Source organism: Neomonachus schauinslandi, chromosome 13, assembly GCF_002201575.2.
Source record: "Neomonachus schauinslandi chromosome 13, ASM220157v2, whole genome shotgun sequence".
Classification (NCBI taxonomy): domain Eukaryota; kingdom Metazoa; phylum Chordata; class Mammalia; order Carnivora; family Phocidae; genus Neomonachus; species Neomonachus schauinslandi.
Genome location: NC_058415.1, coordinates 19,054,523 through 19,073,580, shown reverse-complemented (window position 1 = coordinate 19,073,580; position 19,058 = coordinate 19,054,523). Strand labels below are relative to the sequence as shown.

The following is a 19,058-nucleotide window of genomic DNA, read 5'->3' as shown; positions in this document are numbered from 1 at the left end:
TCCTCATCAGGCATATTGTTTATCTCTGTTTTATTTAGTTCTTCTTTTGTGCTTTTGTCTTGTTCTTTCATTTGGATCATATTCCTCTGCTTCCCCATTTTGATTGATTTTCTGTGTTTCTATGAATTCGGCAAACAGCTACTTCTAAACTTGAAGTATGTATTGTGTATGGTCATACCTTATGTAGACTGTGTGTGTTCTCTGACTTGGGCTGGCTGGCTGGAGCTGTGGCTGGTGTGGGCTTGGGGTCCTGGGGCACTCTGTGCTGGAGCTGCCCTGGTGGGATGGCCAGAGCTCAAGTGGGCACAGGCCAAGGCATTCCCAGGGCTCTCCATGCAGTGGGTGTGCTGGCAAGACAGCTGTAGCTGAAGTGGGTACAGGCTGTCCCAAGGCTCTCTGTGCACATGGTGCCCTGGGGGGCAGCTGGAGCCAAAGTAGGGTATATGTTGGGGGTCCCAGGGTGCTCCATGCAGGGGTGTCCTGGCAGGACAGCTGAAGCTGAAGTGGGTGAAGCAAGGTTATCCTGGGGTGCTCAGAGGAGTGGGTGCCCTGGTGGGATGACTGAAGCTGAGGATGGCCCTTGCTGGGGTGTCTTGGGGCTCTATGTGTAGGCGGCACCCTGAAGGGTGGCTGGAACAAAGGCAGGGTGCGGGCCAGGAGTCTCCGGCTGCCCCAGAGCGGGGTGGCAGGGGGGCACCTGGAACGGAGGCAGGCATGGGCCAGAGCGTCCCCAGGCACTTAGCACAGGGGCTGCACTGGGGGCAGTTGGAGACCAAGCGGACATGAGCCAGGAGCTCCCAGAGTGCTGTGGGCCGGGGATGCCCTAGGAAGCCCCCGGGGACTGAAGTGGAGCAGGTGTGGAGTGTTCCAGTGCACTTTGTGCCCGTGTCCCCTCGACGCGATGCTGCAGCCATCATGGGTGCAGACCCGGGGTGCTCCGATGCGCCCTGTGCTCGAGCTGCCTTGGGGGCACAGCTCAGGCTGGTGTGGGCCAGAGGCCTGGGGCTCGCGGAGGCGCAGGGGGGCCATGGCAGCTGGACTCCGCTCCTGTCTGGGGATCAAAGTGGACGGCAAGTATCACCTGTGGTGTTCACCGGCCCCTCCAGCCTGAAGAGCATTCCAGTAGCTCCCCCACCGTTTTGAGGGGGCTGGATCTTTTATAACTAGTTCCTCTTTTAAACTGCAGCTTTTTTCTGTGCCCCAGGGCAGATAAATCTGCTCCGGATCCCTCAGTACTGTCTGTCCTCACTGCTGGTGGCAGAGTGGGAGGTGGGGTTCCCTCATTACCATGTCTCTGTCTCTCTTGCTCCTCTCTAAGTGGTTTCTCGAGCTTTTGTTGTGCAGCAGCCCTTCAGTCAGCCCTGTTTTTTGTTTTGTTCTTTTTTTTTTTTTTAAGATTTTATTTATTTATTTGAGACAGAATGAGATACAGAGAGCATGAGAGGGAGGAGGGTCAGAGGGAGAAGCAGACTCCCTGCCGAGCAGGGAGCCCGATGCGGGACTCGATCCAGGGACTCCAGGATCATGACCTGAGCCGAAGGCAGTCGCTTAACCAACTGAGCCACCCAGACGCCCCTTTTTTGTTTTGTTCTAAGTAGGTTCCACACCCAGCACGGAGCCCATAGCGGAGCCCAATGTGGGCCTTGAACTCACGACCCCGAGATCAGTACCTGAGCTGAGATCAAGAGTTGGATGCCTAACCAATGGAGCCCCTCAGGTGCCCCAGCCCTCACTTTTTCATCTGGAGTAATTGCTCTGTAACTGGTGTAGGTCTGGTGTGTCCCACAGGAGGTGAATTCCGGGTCTTCCTGCCATCGCCATTTTAGACCCTCAGCTCAAGGAGCTGGTCTTTTTTTTTTTTTTTGAAGATTTTATTTCTTTATTTGACAGAGAGAGACACAGCGAGAGAGGGAACACAAGCAGGGGGAGAAGCAGGCTTCCCGCCGAGCAGGAAGCCCGACGCGGGGCTCGATCCCAGGACCCTGGGATCATGACCTGAGCCGAAGGCAGACGCTTAACGACTGAGCTACCCAGGCGCCCCTCAGGGAGCCAGTCTTCACACAAAGCTGCTCCCACGTTGCACAAGGGGCCCTCTGCTCTCAGATGGTGTGCACTGTCTAGGTGGTCTGAACATGCTCATCACACTGGCCCTGCTCCCGCCGTGCATGGAAGTATTTAGCCAAGCCATGGGAAAATATGCACAAAACCCCACTTTCTGTAACACACAGATGTTCACAGTGTATAGAAGTCCTGCATATACCAATAAAATTTATTTAAAAACAGGTCACTCTCTTCCTCATTCCTCCCCGCCCTTCATAGTATTTTTTCCTGGAACTGTCCCTGGGGCTGTGCCACGCTCCCTGCCAGCCCGCCTCATTTCTCTGTCAGGCAGTTCTTGATCAGGGTGACCAAGAAATTTCTGACCACAGAACCTTTCCAAATAAATAGATATCACAGAGAGGCAAGTCAATGCATTTTGTGACCCTAGATGGGGCAGATAAAGGGCAATAAGGGGACCACTAACAAACGTGGCATAAGGTCTCAGGATGAGATTACAATATTGTGTCAATGTTAGTTTCTTGATTTTGGTCATTATCTGGTGATTTTATAGTCCAGTGTTGGATTTTTGGGAAATCACACTGAAGTCTTTAGTGATAAAGAGGTACTGTGTCTGAGACTTCCTTGCAAATATTTCAGGCAGAAGTTCTGTGTGCGTGTGTCTTGCATGCATTTGGAGGGAGAGGGAATAGATGATATGGCATGGTCATAAATGGTCAACATTTGGGCAATCTTGAAAGGCAGAGAGGAACTCTTGTACCATTTCCCCCACATTTTTGCAAGTCTTAAATGATTTTAAAATCTTGGGGCACCTGGGTGGCTCAGTTGGTTAAGCGTCTGCCTTCGGCTCAGGTCATGGAGTCCCGGGATCGAGTCCCGCATCGGGCTCCCTGCTCAGCGGGAAGTCTGCTTCTCCCTCTGACCCTCCCCCCTCTCTCTCATTCTCGCTCTCTCAAATAAATAAATAAATACATCTTTAAAAAAATGATTTTAAAATCTTAAAAAGAATGATCTTGACAGGTGGGAGATCTAGCTGGGAAGAGAATTCTGAACTTGGAATACTTCTGGGCTCCTTGAATTCAATCGGTTCCAAACCCAGTTCCCAATTGTTGGGTTTCTAAGGAGACTGTGGTCCCATCTTGCTTCAAGCCAGAGTCCCTCCATTGTCCCCTCACCTGGCTCAACAGTCACTGGATGTTGCTCTCCTGGATGAGCCTCCTTGGTTACCTGAAAGCTCGGGGTTGTCTTTCCCCAGCCTCCACCCCCCGGCTCCCCATGAAGAAGCCTGCATTCTTCTGGGATACCTCCCTGGGATCCACTTTCTCTCTCTCCTGGAAGAGTTGAATACTGGGTTTACCCATTTCAACATGTAGCAGGATAGCGTAGGTTATGCTGCAGGAACAAACTGCCCTCAGAGTTCAGCTTAACACAATGAAAGATGATTTCTCACTCATCGCAGGATGGTGTGTCGGGGGGTCTCTGCACATTGTACTTGCTCAGGAAGCTGGGCTGATTGAGACTCCATCTTGTCTCATGACAAGCACTGCAGTAGATTAAAGGGAAGGTGGTAGATGACTCATTGGCTCATTCAAGTTTCTTCCTGAAAGAGACAAATGTTTCCACTGCTGTTTCGCTCACCGTGAAGTACAACCCTACCTGGCGTTTGTGAGGAGGGGAGGTGGGAATGTTTGTAACATCCCAGTGACTCTCATGGGGAAGCCTCTCAGCAGGTGAGCTGAATGTAATCGTTGTATTTAGGGGGCGCCAGGCTGGCTCAGTCAGTGGAGCCGCCAACTCTTGGTCTCAGGGTCATGAGTTTGAGCCCCACTCTGGGTGTAGAGTACTTTAAAAAAGTTAAGTTTTAAAAAAAGTCATAGAAGAGCAGCATGAGAGGCCGGCACCCCAGAAGCAAGGATTCTGCCTGCCACCAGGGGCAGAAAGACAGGTTGGCCAGGAGTCCCAGAGCATTTCTCTCCTGGAGAGACTTTCCTGTCCTCGAGCTGCTCTGGGCTCTCGCTGTGACCGACTCACGCTGCCGTCATCCTGCCCTCACGTTCTCCGGCTGTTATTTTCTGGGGATGGTCTGTGTGTTAGAATGACAGATGTGCATATGTGCGGCATGTTTGCAGGCTGCCTGCGCCACCGGGCACTGCACTAGGGTCTGGGATCTCGGGAGCGAAGACAGGGAAGAAAACAGATCCTTTCAGTGCGAAGGGTAGAGCCAAGCCCAGCGTGGGGAGAGACCATCTGATCGTATCGGGAGGAAGAGGGCGGCGGGAGGCAGGGAGAGAAGCAGAAGGAAGACAGTCCCGCAGATCCGTGTACACACTGTCCGGGTTTTCTGGGCTGTGCTCTCTGGCTTACAGTAGGGCTGGTGATACAGAATGTGCTCGTGGGCAGGATTCGAAGTCATGGCTGAAAGGCCAACAGTGTGTCCTCTTTTTGCCAACAAATATTAGGCATCTGCCACAATAATGCTAATTTTGCTTTCGTTTAGGTGAAACTTTATAATTGATAAATCAGACACCTTGAAAATCACTGGCTCCTTTCAAATGAGGATGCGGAGATAGGGAACTGTTGGGGTTGGGGTCCTTCAAAGTCCCAAATGCACCAGAACTCAGGGTCCTTATTCCTCGTCCAGGGCACTTCCCACTAATCCATGCTGCCTAGACCTGTTTGAGGTTCCGCAACTGGGATCCTCTCCCTGCCGAGGATCCCACAGTCCAGGGGGAAGAGCTGATAGCCACTCTGGATGGATAGGGGCTCACACGGCCCTCGGTTTTGCCCCGAGTCCAGTAAATCTCTAAGATCTCCCTTTTCTCCAGCTTCCTGTTGGATTGTTAATGAGGATGAATAATACAAGATATGAGCAACTTTTCAGGGAGTACCATATACACACAAGCAGCTCACAGCCGCCACACTGATGCTTTGCTGACTCACAGGGGCCAGTGAATAGCCAGCTCTAAGGGTGGCAGGATGGGGGAGCTAAGGAGAGGTCGGATTCCTGTCTGTCTCTCAGCAGGATTCCATTGTCTGTGCAACTTGCAGCCAAGGGACGGGATGTTGGATCTCCCTGGCCGACACATGGACATGTTGAGGATGTAAGCCAACCATATCATTTTCATTTGCTAAGGTTTGGCAAGATTTCTGGCCCTGTGTTAGCCTTACATTGATTAAATGAGATAATGTGTGTACACCTCTTGGCACACAGGAAGTGGGCAATAAATGGTAACTGACAGAATAGTAATAATGACAGCAATGATCTTAAGTACTGTAATCATGGGGCCACAGTATCAGAGCAATAGTTATTGAATGAGAGCGATGATAAATATAGCAGTAATTGGCATGGGGCGGGGCTCGCAATGGGAGTGGCTCTCCAAATGGGAAGGAGTTTTATCAGTGATGTCTGATGATAAATAAGCCTACTAAGTTATATTAAAAAACTGATCTAAGAAATAAAGTCTAGGGCGCCTGGGTAGCTCAGTTGGTTAAGCGACTGCCTTCGGCTCAGGTCACGATCCTGGAGTCCCGGGATCGAGTCCCGCATCGGGCTCCCTGCTCAGCAGGGAGTCTGCTTCTCCCTCTGACCCTCCTCCCTCTCATGCTCTCTGTATCTCATTCTCTCTGTCTCAAATAAATAAATAAAATCTTTAAAAAAAAAAAAAAGAAAGAAAGTCTACTAAGTTATATTAAAAAGAAGAAAAAGAAAAAGCAAGCCAACGGACACAGCTAGCTGGTGATTTAGTGTTTGTGTGTTCTCTGAAGCCCAGGCCCTCCCCTACTGTGGCTTCGAGGCGGACCTGCTTCCTCCACCCCACCCCCGGGGATGCCAGGACAATAAAAACGGTTCTTTTCAAATTGCTTGGCCTGCCATGCAGATGTTCAAAGGACAGTGATGATCAATGGCTCTTGGGTTTCTCTGTTCACCACTGGGTGCCGAATGCCAGTGGCACTGGCCCCTGGGGGCTGACGGGACCAAAAGCCGCAGGTCACCGTCTCTCTGGGGCTCTCCCTGAGTGAAGCGGCCACGTCGTCGGCACTGCTGGTGGCTGCCGCTGCGTGGCTGGCGTGTGAGTGGAGATCGTCCCTCACCCACGGCCTGGGGGAGGTCTTGTCCCCAAGTCACCAACGGGCTGGCTTCCTTTCCTTCGCCCAGTGACAGGTTCTCTTTCCTTCGTGCAGGAAAATGCCCAGCTAATCAAAGAAGTGGAAGTGGACAAGGTCTGCGCCCTGTCCAGGGACCAGGTGGAGGCCATCAGGCAGCTCTGGCAGGACCCAGGAATCCAGGAGTGTTACGACAGGAGAAGGGAGTACCAGCTGTCGGACTCGGCCAAATAGTGAGTGCTGAGCCCAGGCACACATTGTCCACGCTTCAGAGAAGCTTCTCACTGGGGAGAAAGTAGCTGCCTGTAAACACTACCTCTTTCCTGCTTGTCACTATCCCCCCCGTGACTCCTTGATGTGTCTCTTACCGCTTCCTAAAAACTGTGGACCCCCAAATCTCTGTCCTTGCCCATACCCACCTTTCCTCGCTGTGTTCTAAGCCTCTCTTGTTCAACAAGAAGCTCAATCAAATGTTGGGTTCCTTGGAGGGAGCTTATCTCATCTGGGGTGCTGAAATCTTCTGACTTGAATAAGGACTGCCACTGCCTCTGGCTTCTCCTTTCCTCTTCTCCATATCCCTCTGCCTTCTGGTTTCCTGATCAGCAGATAGCAGGATCAATTGCCCTCACATCTAAAATCGGAGTTTCGACCCGCGCTGCAGTAGACCCGCTCCAGTGGCTGATCTCGTGCTGCCCTCTGGTGGGCAAGACAGGTTCTGCAGGCCCAGCACGGGGAGGAAGCTCAGTCCACAAGCCCTTTGCTTATTGACTCCCTGGGAAGGCCTCCGCGCTTTAGTTTTGATTCATAAAGTTCTAGTTTTAAATCATTAATTCCTAAGGTAAGATGAAATAGATGGTGCTGCATGCAAATTATCCCATGGTGATCACAGAATTCCATGTCTTCAGATTTCTGGAGGCAGTGTCTCCATCAGCTAGGTCACCGGACACACAAATTGGTCATGTTCCTGCTTGAAGAGGCGGTTTTTCCTGCTTCTGCAGCTCAGCTCTTCCCCCGTTGCTCCGTGTCCTCCCCCAGCCTCTGAGAGCCCCAGAATCCCATCCCCTTCCCTTGGGGTGTTGCTGTTGCCCTCCGAGCAGGTGTGGGTAGGTGGTTCACCCCGATCGTCTGGACAAGGCAGTGGGCAGGAGAGGAAACCTGAAATCTCACCTCCTGTTTCAATGGCCTCCCTTTGGCGCTAGTGCCAGGCTGCGTGTTTCAGGCTGTTGCCCTAGGTTGGCACAACCAATCTGAGTGCAGGGACGTTTAAATGCAATAGGGCAGCCAAGTAGGAAAAGGAAATAAAAGAAGCCCAGAGAAGGTATGGGGGCAGCTCAGAAAAGAGCCAGAAGGAAGGAAGGCAGTGTCCCAGGGAGGAGGGCAGACGGCAGTGGACAGCTGGGGACCCAGCGACAACTCGAAGTCCGTGAGGCCATCTCTGGCCCTTCCCTGAGACCCCCCGAGTGTCCTTTGCTTCTGTGAACGTCCTGGGGAGTGGCCGGGGCTCTTGACGTAGATCCATTTGGAAGAGCCCCCTGGAGCTGCTGGGGAGCTCGGTGGAGCCCTGCAAGCTGGGGCTCGTGCACCGAGAGGCACGTAGGGAACGGCTAGGGGGACCGCGCTGCCCCCGAGACAGTGGCGCTGCGGCACGAGCAGCTGCCCCACCTCTGGAGCTGCTGAGCTGACTCGGACCAGACGCACAGGTGTCGTCTGCTGTGCCAGGACTGTCCGCTTATTGGGACATTCATTTCACCAGAACTCAATGTGCTGCTGTGGGCCAACCTGTGCTCTCTGTCCTCCAGCGACAGACCGTCCGACGGAGGGCTGCACGAGGAATACGGTCCACCTGCCTCCCTGGGCTCCGGCTCCTGCCACCTGCTGGGCACTGCAGTCCCCGGCAGGGTCCACTGCGCAGGGAGGGGGCGGGGCCACGCCGTGCTGTGCGGGACAGGCCGAAGCACCCCCTCCATCGTTGGCTGGGGCCTGCGTTACAGGTCTTTTACTCAAAAATGCCTTGTATAAAGGCCTTAAAGTTAAAAAACAAAAACAAAAAACCAAAACAAAACAAAACACAAAACAGAAAAAGTGATTTGTTTCCAGCTTAGGAGTTTACTATGCAGCCAGAAATAATCCGGGACAAGCGCTGGCTGATTTTAGATGTTTAATGTCCCAATGAACAGTAAACTTTTTCTTATTTTGAAAGAGCTTTGAGTTGGCCTGTTCTATACCTTTATATTCTCATAGAAACTCGAATTCATTGAGCAAAGCCTTCGAGAACAGCATCTGCGTTCTGTAATGTTCGTGGGTGTGTGTGTGGGGGGGGGGGGCTTTGAGGGAGGAAGGCGGCTGAGAGGTCACAGACCGGATCCCAAACTTTCCTTCTGATCCATTGCCTCCCTCACTGGCCAGGGAGAGGGAAAGCTTAGAGCCCGGAGGAAGAAATGGCATTATTCCCAGATTTCCCAGAGGGCTCATGGAAGCTTCTGATCCATATTCTCTCCCAAACACTCATAATTGGGGGGGGGGGGAACCCGGTCCAGCGCCAGCTCTCAAGAAGGTCACTGATGGAATCCACGAACCTGAGTAGGGGCGCTGTGAGTTGGGGTGACTTCCCTGGAGTGGGATAGACGTTTCTCCGGTGTCTAAAACGAGTCTTGGTGCCTTGCTGTCTGATATCGCAGTTACCTGACTGACATTGACCGGATCGCCATGCCGTCGTTCGTGCCAACACAGCAAGACGTGCTTCGCGTCCGAGTGCCCACAACCGGCATCATTGAGTATCCGTTTGACTTGGAAAACATCATCTTTCGGTAACACTGTCTCCCTGACATGGTCCGTCGGAATTTGTGTGGCCTTGGAAGTCCTGGGAGGGATTCTGAAGTGTGTTATTCCTCAAAGGGTTCTATCTCCCAGAGCCGTATGGGCCTCTCCATCAATGAGTGTTTAACATTATGGGAGGTCTCAAGTCCTGGAATGGAGAGGAACTCACCTTCCTATTCCCCTTAGAACACAGTCTCCTTACTGAAGTCTGGAATAACCCTTAGGTGTAAAAGACACACACACACACACACACACACACACACACACACACACTGAAAATACTGATGCCTTTTCCCTAAACTTGAATATTATTCTTCCCTATTTATAGTCCCTTCTGTAGCATCTATCCATAAAAATAAAAAAAACTAACAATCAGTACAAAAGTGTATTAATTACATAAGATAATATAAACTATATACAGTTGTGTAAAAAAAGTATGAATTTCCACATACAAATTTAAGAAGTACTTTTAGGGTGACTTAAGTAGATCCTCATTGCATTTAATTATGGCAGAAAGAGGAGGATATGGTACTTATGCCCAGCACTGCAAGTTATCCATTAGTTCCCTTGTTCCTCATCAGAGTTACTGCATTATGCTTTTCTAGTCGAGATGACACAGGTCCGGTCCTGCCACAACCAGGGCCTGTCTGTAAACCCGATTCCATCTCCGGGCCTCCGGAGCATTGTGGCCCTGGGGAGCCCTCTGGTCGAGCCCCTTGAAAATCTGCATCCGGGTGCCCATGAATGTATGACCGTGACCTGTTCAGAATCAGTGCTGCTTGCTATGTCCGAACCCTGCATCGGGTCCGCAGATGTGTTTGGCCCACTTGGTGTTTTCTAAGCCCCTTTTGAGCCAGTATTCAAGAATTGGTCCATTTTGCTTACAACATTTGATACCTAGTTTCTCTTGAAAGGTTGAGGGGCTGGTCGTGGCGTGCCTACACGTCTGTCCAGCAGGCCTTGGCTACAGCCGCCCTGCAGTCCACGCTCTGGACGGGGCCCCTGGCGTTCTCGAAGTTGCCTGCCGTTCTACTTTGGAGAGGCCCACTTGACTCATTTCCATAAACTGCCTGCCTCCTGCAGCGTTGGAGCTTACGAGCCATCTTTGGGCTAGGACTCTCTTGAGTCTTTTCCCAAAGCCCCAGATAGAGCCTTTGGATTGCCAGAGACCCTGGAGGCCACTTGCAGGTCTTTATAGCCAGAAGGGGCAGCGCCCACGTAATGCGGAAAGGACTCGTGGCTAAGTCTGAGGAGTGGTGAAAAACAGGCAGGGGGAGGGCCTGGAGGCAGCTGGTGGGCCTGGGAGACTGCCCGCCTTTCTGCCCCTCGCGTGTCTGGTGTCTGGCACTCGACAGTGGTTAGAGCGTCACCTACGTGGATGCTTGTGCTTTCTGCCTGGACTAAGGCAGCAGCTTCCAAACCAGTGTCCCCGAGCATGCTGCTCCCCTGGAGTCACCCCTGCACCCGTCTTCAGTAACTTTTTTTTTTTTATTAATTTATTTATTTGACCGAGAGATAGCACAAGTAGGCAGAGCAGCAGGCAGAGGGAAAGGGAGAAGCAGGCTCTCCGCTGAGCAGGGAGCCCGATGCAGGGCTCGATCCCAGGACCCCGGGATCATGACCCGAGCCGAAGGCAGCCGCTTAACTGACTGAGCCACCCAGGCGCCCCCCGTCTTCAGTAACTTTACTTACAGTATGTGCCTCCTTTGCTAACACCCAGGGTTCCTCTCTGCCGAAAGCAGCAGTGCTCAAACATGGGCATCTTAAGACCCCTTTTCACCTCTAAAAAATTACTGAGGACCCTCAGGAGTGCGGATTCCCAAAATATAATGATTCCTGTCCTCCTCCTCCAAAGAGCCATGTATTCCAACCTTTCAATGTTCTGTGTTTCTGTCGAACAGGATGGTAGATGTTGGTGGCCAGCGATCTGAAAGACGGAAATGGATTCACTGCTTTGAGAGTGTCACCTCCATTATTTTTTTGGTTGCTCTCAGTGAATATGACCAGGTCCTGGCTGAGTGTGACAATGAGGTATGCTGGGTGGGGAGGGGTAGCTGTGGAAAACAGAGACCCATGGCTGCAGTTTGCAAGAAGCTAGCCTGCCCCGGTGTTAGACTGTATTCTTTAGGTTAAGCGGTCTTGCTATTCAAAGTGCAGTGTCTGGAATTAGCAGAACCAGCATCATCTGCGTGCTTGTTAGAAATGCATGCCTAGTCAATCGACCTACACGGAATAAATCAGAACTTGTATTTTAACAAGACTCCAGGTAATTCAAATACACATGAAAGTTTGACAATCACTGGCCTGGAAACCTGGTTCTCAAAGTTGGATGCACGCTGGAATTCCCTGGGGATCTTAAAGAGACACCTGGCACGTGGGTCCAACTCCAGATTCTGATTGTTGGGGTGGGGGTGGGTTGACCTGGGATCGAATCTCAGGTGGTGCCAAGGGTGGGGCCACCCAAAAGCATTGGTTCTCAGTCTTGGCTGCATATTGGAATCCCCTGGGGAGTTTCTAAAAAAGACCATCTTTTGGACCTCACAGTAGAAACTCGTATTTCTTAGGTTTGAGTCGGGGGTATTTTTTCCAAGCCCCTCAGAGGTGCTCAGGCACAGCCAAAGTTGAGCAATGCTCTTTCTCATAAATATCTGGGAACAGGCTTCCTAATCTCTCTCCATGGTGCTCCCAAATTACGTCCCTGAGTTGACATGAGGAGTGGTGTCAGCTGCTTAGAGATGTTCTGACCCACCCCAGTCAGGCATTCCACGTCCTCTGCAGGGTTGCTGTAGGGCTAGCTGCGTGGAACTGCATTAACCACATCTGCCCAGAGAGTGACGATAGCTGTCACTTCTCTGTGAGGTGGGGCTATGTTCTGTGGGATACCACTGTGCTCCCCTTGTCTTTTGCCCAGCCTTGCACGAGACATCCTGACCTCATAGAAAAGTGTCTCTTCCTTCTAGGTCATGGTAGTAAACCAGTAAAGAACTCTGCCCAGGATTAGACAGTAACTATGAGCAAATTATATCTTGTATTTCTTGAGAGCAGGCTTTTCTCTGAGGAGCAGAGTTACATTAGCTAATTAGTGGAGGATTAACCCATTTACTGGTGTCATTGCAAAGAATAGCAATTTTGGCTGCCACCCAGCTCGTCCAGGAGGGACTTTTTTTTTTTTTTTTTTTTAAAGCAAAGGCTTCAAGTTATCAATGTGAAAAATGAGGTCCAAATTTGTGTCAGGATTTCTTGTTTCTTGGGAAGCTCAAAAGATGATTCAGGGGCACAAAGGACCAGTGCCTCAACGCAGTATGCTTACAAATTAGACATTTTCTCCTCTCCTAAAAATCACAAGGTATTTGGAGAGGAATTCCACTCCAGACTTGTCCTCCTGGGTGTACATACATGTTGTGTCCACTCACTGGACTTACAGGAATTGTTTCTTCGTGTATAGTTGACCCTTGAACAACACAGGTTTGAACTGCATGGGTCCACTTACTTACACGTGAGCTTTGTTTCTGATAAATACGGTACAGTAGGGGTATTTTCCTTGTAACCTTTTTTTTCTCTAGCTTTAGTGTAAGAATATGGTATATAACATCCATAACATACAAAATATGTGTTGTTATTGGTGAGACTCTGGTCAACAGTAGGGTATTAGTAGTTAAGTTTTTGGGGAGTCAAAAGTTATATGCACATTTTCGACTATGCCAGGCGATCAGCCCCCCTAACTCCTGTGGTGTTCAAGGGTCACCTTCCTTGCAGATTATTGATAAGACCATCATAAATTTTTTTAAAGCTTTAAAAACTGAAGGGTTACCTGTCCGGTAATAATTTCCAGATCTTGATTGCCAAAAATGTACTGAATAGGAGAATGGGCCCAGGTATGCAGGAGTGGTAGGGAAACAGGTTTATGCCATGTCCCTCTGAGCAGGTGTGCAAAGCTTTGTTTTTGTCTGACCACTGCCCTCTATAAAGACCATTGTTTCTTAACTTTTAGAAATCCTTGAGAGCAGGGGGAGTGTGGCCAGCTCAGTCCATGGGGCATGTGACTCTTGATCTCAGAGTCATGAGTTCAAGCCCCACGCTGGGCTCTGTAGAGCTTACTTTAAAAATACCTTATTTAAAAGGTGCCATCTAGGGCGCCTGGGTGGCTCAGTCGTTAAGCGTCTGCCTTCGGCTCAGGTCATGATCCCAGGGTCCTGGGATCGAGTCCCACATCGGGCTCCCTGCTCGGCGGGAAGCCCGCTTCTCCCTCTCCCACTCCCCCTGCTTGTGTTCCTGCTCTCGCTATCTGTCAAATAAATAAATAAAATCTTTTAAAAAAAAAAAAAGGTGCCATCCAGAACAATTTTTGTCACCAGATAAGATTTGTATGTGCCCTGTCTACTTTCCCTAAATTAGGAACATTTGATATATTCTTGCCAGTGACTAATGTTAAGAAATTTTTACTCTTTTTCTACATAATTTTGACCCGATCCTATTATTACATGGGCTTGGGACCTAATTTAAAGTTGCGAACACTAGTATGTTCATCCATAAAATGGGGATCCTGTTCCCCTAGCAGACCTCGCCCATATTACCCACCTGTAACGCGTGGCGCAGGGAAGGCACTCAGCAGCGTCCGTCCCCTGCTCTCCAATGCCCAGCCTTCCTCTGGACAGTGGCTGTGCTGGAGGACCCTTCCTCCTGAGGTCTGGAAGCCCACCCCCAATTAGAGTGAGTGTCTCAGGCCTAATGCACTTTCCCTACTTGGTAACCCCCGTAATTAAAACCGAAAACTCTGTCGAATATAGGTATGAACCTTTTTCCAAGTTTCACAAAAGCCTTTCTTACGTGTTGTGTGTTTATTTGGGGGGCTGCAGGAGAAGAGAGCCAGAAGGGAAGGGGGGGAAATAGAAGCAGGAGGCCTGGTGTCCTGGGGGGGGGCCTGTGCTCACCAGCTTCAGCATGGAGAATGATGTGGAGCCGGCAGCTGGGTGAGGGGACACATGGGTGGAATCAGCGATTTGGCCTGTTGCTTCCAAAGTATTGTTTTTCTTTCTTAACCCTAAGTCCCTTGTTTCGCACTTAGAACCGCATGGAGGAGAGCAAAGCCTTATTTAAAACCATTATAACCTACCCCTGGTTTCTGAACTCGTCTGTGATTTTGTTCTTAAATAAGAAGGATCTTTTGGAGGAGAAAATCATGTACTCTCATCTAATTAGCTACTTTCCAGAATACACAGGTAAGTGTCCCTCTTGCCAACCTCCCTGGCAATGGGCCGGCGTTACTGACATGGCCCCAGAGGGTCATGGTCCCTGGTCCCTGATCTGGGCCCCAGGCCCCATGGTCCCTGATCTGCCTCGAATAGACTTTCTCAGGGAAGCTCCAGGTGCATGCCTCTCTTGTTGCCTCAGCACCTCCACACATGCCACCCCCTGTGGAAACTCCTCCTCGTCCTCCAAGACCCAGCTCAGGCACGTCATCCTTGGGGAAGTCCTGCTCACACTCCCCCCACTCATCTGCACTCGGGTGTGCCTCCTGTGTGCTCCCTTGGCCTTCCTCCCTCTGGAGCGCGAGCCTCGGCCTTGCCTAGCTGTGTCTCCCCGGTCCCCGTCAGAGTACCTGCTCCTTCTCTGTGTAGCTTAGTGTGACAGACCCCTTTCCAGGCACACGGTAGACACTGAAGTTTGTAGATAGAGGACCGATCCCAGGCCGGAAAGTTTATGTCCTGATGCTAATTATTTCTGGTACAGGAAGTCTCACATATCAGCAAGTTTGATACTGACATTTAGAGTGCTGTTTTAGCACCCCCTTTCCTTTTATTAACTGCATCAGCCATGTGGTGAGAGCCCAAACCAGAACATTAAGTTGGGTCAGTTTTTCAACAAAGTGCTTTAAAGTACACTTTTAAAATGTCCACTGCTATCTAAAAAGTCTCGTTTACAGGTTCATGATGAGCTATAATAAAAGTTCACACCCCAGGTAAGCTCTTCTCTAGGAATAAGAACTCAATGAAGGATCCCAAGTAAGAACAGGAGTATACTGACACTGATTGTGGGGAGGACCCGGGGGTTAGTAGCTTTCTTCTTTATTCCTGTAACTGCACTCTTGACTAGGACCGAAGCAGGATGTAAAAGCCGCCAGAGACTTTATCCTGAAGCTGTATCAAGATCAGAATCCTGACAAAGAGAAAGTCATCTATTCTCACTTCACATGTGCTACAGACACGGAGAATATCCGCTTTGTGTTCGCTGCTGTGAAGGACACAATTCTCCAACTCAACCTGAGGGAATTCAACCTGGTTTAGAAGCTGCTGCCCACTCCTCACCCCTCCCAGAAGACAGGATTTGCAAGCTCCGCCCGTTTTATTTGCTAGTGCTTGTGACGTCACCCACCAGATTGGTGGCACCAAGCCGGCCATGCGGGCCCCAGGGACAGGTGATGGACTTTGTGAGATATTTTGAGTTTAGCCAACTTTTTCAAAAAGTCTTTATATTTCTTTTCTTGACCTTTGGCTAGGAGATTTTAAGTTTTGAATTTGATATTTTATAGAATTTTTAAAAGCCACTGTGATTTACTGTGTTGTTAAGTTAAAGTGTGTTTGATAATAGTCCTTAACACATCCTGTATCAGAGGGGTCTGTTAATTTATAGATCATGCCTTGAGACCTCTAGGATTAACTTGGGTGGTATTTTTGTTTTTTTAAAGAAAGTTAATGGGTTTGAAGCTTTTTATTAAATCTTGTAATTTAGATTTAAAATTTTCTCTCTTCATGCTGAAGTATGCATTTAACATGCCATCAAACATTTTTTTGTTAAATATTTCTTAAGCCAAATTAATGACTATATCAATGTATCTTAGTTTTGCCATAATTTGATCACCATGCAGCCAAAGTTGACATAAATGGGCTCTAGACAGCATATTATGTTGTACTGGTGGAAGAAAGTGTGTGTTATATATCTATGACCAAGTCTTGTAAACTTATGAAATGGCTAAAAGTCTAAATTGTTTAACAAATGTAATGTAACCCCTGCCAAAGTTCTGATGGCCACCACAGATTGGCTGTTTGAAACATGTATGCTGTGCCTTTCTGAGGAGGCTACGAATATACCATTCGGCCATCAGCCTGGGATTATGTTGTGTTTCTTTGTGCTCATGGTTGATATAAACTAGGAAAGTCACAGCATTTTTCTAACTCAAACTTTATAAATGTCCTTGGAGGGGAGGAAAAATAAATTTCCTCTTACCTTCTTGGTTCCTGGCTGAGATCCCCAAACAAAACAGATTAACAGGGGGGGGGAAAAAACAAAAACGCCACCACACTAGTTTAATAATATGTATGCCTCTGTATACAGGGGAGAGACCCAGAGAAATGAGTAACTTCCCTATAGGCCAGGCCCTCCCCTTGAGTACCTTCTTCAGCTCAAGATGTTGGGGGAGGAGGAATCACCTATGAGAGGTGAGTAAGGGTGTTGTTAGGCTATCCGTACTTTTGAACACCTGACTAGAATTAAGAAACAATACTTGATTACCTATTTTAACCAAAGTGACAAAAGATTTTAAAGGCAAATACAGAAGGTTCCATAGTTGTCAGTGAAACTTGGCTCTTAATATTGAGAAGACTTGTGGTTTTCTTAAGTGATCAAAGACCTGATGATAAAGCTAACAGGAAATTTCAGTAAAACACAAAATCTTTTGCTTTCTAGTCAGTCAGCTTACTTAAACTTATCAGGAGCAGACCGACCAAAAGTCTGAGAGAACTTTGTCCTTTTGTTACCAGCTAGACCCCATAGGCCTGACCTTTACTGCCCCCTTGCGTGTACTCACCGGCCTTTGTCCTCCGTTTTCCCTTAGGCTTTTCTTTCCAGTTTGTCTCTTAACTCAGGCAGACGGAAACCGAAACCACCCCTCGGGCAATAGCACAGCAACAGCCCTGATGAGACCTCCAGCAGGCCCGACCACCCAGACCAGTTTGGGCTTAACCCCTGGCTTGCACCTGCACGGATGGACAATGCAGTGACCTCTAGAGTGACCAACAACTACCTTTACCTCATTGTAATACTAAAATCTCCGCCTAACAAGGAGCACAAGCCTCATTTACATAACATACAACGTAGCATAGGCATCTCTCCTTAAGGTGCAGGCAGGATCTCATGCCTGCCTCCACATATGATGGCAAGAGATCCCTTTTAGAGAATTTTTTTTTTTTTTTTTGAGAGCGAGAGCGAGAGCAAGTGAGCACGTGTCCACGAGCTGGGGAAGGGGGAGAGGAGAGAGAGTATCTGAGGCAGGCTCCATGCCCAGCACAGAGCCTGATGTGGGGCTCAATCTCACGACCCTGAGATCATGACCTGAGCCGATCAAGAGTCTGATACTTAACTGACTGAGCTACTCAGGTGCCCCCAAGAGATCCCCTTTTTAAAATATTCATCCTAACCCTAAATAAAAGGAGCTCATCCACCCTTGCTCAGGGAGTCACAGTTTTGGAGGTTATTCCCCGTGAACTCCTTTCTTGCTGCAAATAATTTTTACTCTGTGCGACAACCCAACCTGCGGTAGTGTTTCTCTGTGACTGACCAAGGAGCAAACTCAAGTTGGTTCAGTTAAACCTTCAGCAGATTGAAGAAAACGAAGTTCTAGTTTTACATGCGTATACTACTGATAGTAAAGTTTATCTTTACACATTTATGAATTCATTCCATTTTAACTAGCTTATTTATACAAGGTTTTCTCTTTCCAACTTTCTATATCCAATTATTTTTCCCTTACTCTCCTCTTTCCTCTTCTGAAACCACTCGTTCTACTCCAGGACACAACTTCTCTTTCCTGTAACAAAAATGCATCTTTGTACCTCATACGTTTTCTTAAACCAAACCACATCTTACTTTGTTTGCATACAAAGAGGTTTTCCTTACTATTTCTAGTAGTTTGAATTACGTATGTTAACTAGTATTCCCAACCCTCTGAAACCTTAATTTCTAGAACTAAGCCATTATCAACTGTAGTTTGGCAAATTTATGAATACATTTCCTAATTTCTAGAAGCACATGCTGCTTCACAGTACAATTTTTCAATGTGGTACAAGATGTTTAGTCTCTCCATATTAAGCCAAAAGTAGATAAACCTACATTCAGTAATGTTCCAGTATTTTGTCATATTTGGAAATTGAGACATTCCAATGAATTCCCGTCATTTAACTTAGGAAAATTTCATTTATAAACTTTAATCCCACTTAAATCTACTTAATTCACTTGTTCTTAATCATATCGAAATTTCATGAGACATTAAGGCCATCATCCTGTTATTTTTCTTGCTGACAAGTTTTGTGACAGAGATAACATGCACTCATTTGACTAATAAACCAGGTACAATAAAAGTTGTACGTCTGCATTACATCCAAAGCTGACAACCCTGAAGACATACCTATTTCAATTAAACCAAATTAAATTAGTTTATATTTACTAAGTATTTTCCCAGATCACATGAACTTGGAAAACATTTGGGTTAGTTTCTATATTTCTGAGTCTAGAAGTGCTTAATTCATGTAAGAAGTTATTTCTGAGCCAATTAAGTAGAGCTGGTTTACAAATTTTGGCAATACCGTCTGGAGGTAGAAAAATAGCGTATCTACAACATACATAGACACACATAAACAGATACAAACAGAGACCTTATACCTATCACTAACATTTTTAACTGTGAATCAGGTACAATAACACAACTCAGTAGTTTGTAAAAGAACAGCTGTATCCAAATTGGGTTTCTGGCAGATGGAATGAGTTCATTCACTTATGGCTAACTCAGATGGCTAAGGGTTTTTTACCAAAATTTGTGTGGAAGATTTTTTTTTAAATTGTGCCCAATTTCCAAATAGCTCCTTTTTCCCTTCTCATGAGAATCATCTCCCCGAAGTCTTCATTTCAAAGAGATGGAGGTAGAAAATGTGTATCAAAGGCACAAGGAAAGTATCCAAGTTGTCTCCAAGGGGTTTGGGGCATATTTGCCTATTATCAGAAGTCTAGAGTAATTACTATTAAAATTTTTCCTTTTCTTAGATGCAGGACAATTCTATTTCCAATATCCCAATCTTACACAGTATCTG

General features: G+C 48.1%; 1 protein-coding gene across 1 annotated transcript in view; it reads left to right on the top strand.

The window, feature by feature from the left end:
- GNA14 (G protein subunit alpha 14) overlaps window positions 1–15,428 on the top strand; it is a 185,342-nt gene extending 169,914 nt beyond the window's left edge. The window contains exons 3-7 of the mRNA XM_021689376.1: window positions 6,241–6,395; window positions 8,841–8,969; window positions 10,881–11,010; window positions 14,045–14,198; window positions 15,073–15,428. Coding sequence (XP_021545051.1) covers window positions 6,241–6,395; window positions 8,841–8,969; window positions 10,881–11,010; window positions 14,045–14,198; window positions 15,073–15,263 — 759 coding nt within the window. The 3' untranslated portion in view covers window positions 15,264–15,428. The remainder of the gene's footprint in view (window positions 1–6,240; window positions 6,396–8,840; window positions 8,970–10,880; window positions 11,011–14,044; window positions 14,199–15,072) is intronic.
- Window positions 15,429–19,058: the final 3,630 nt, after the last annotated feature.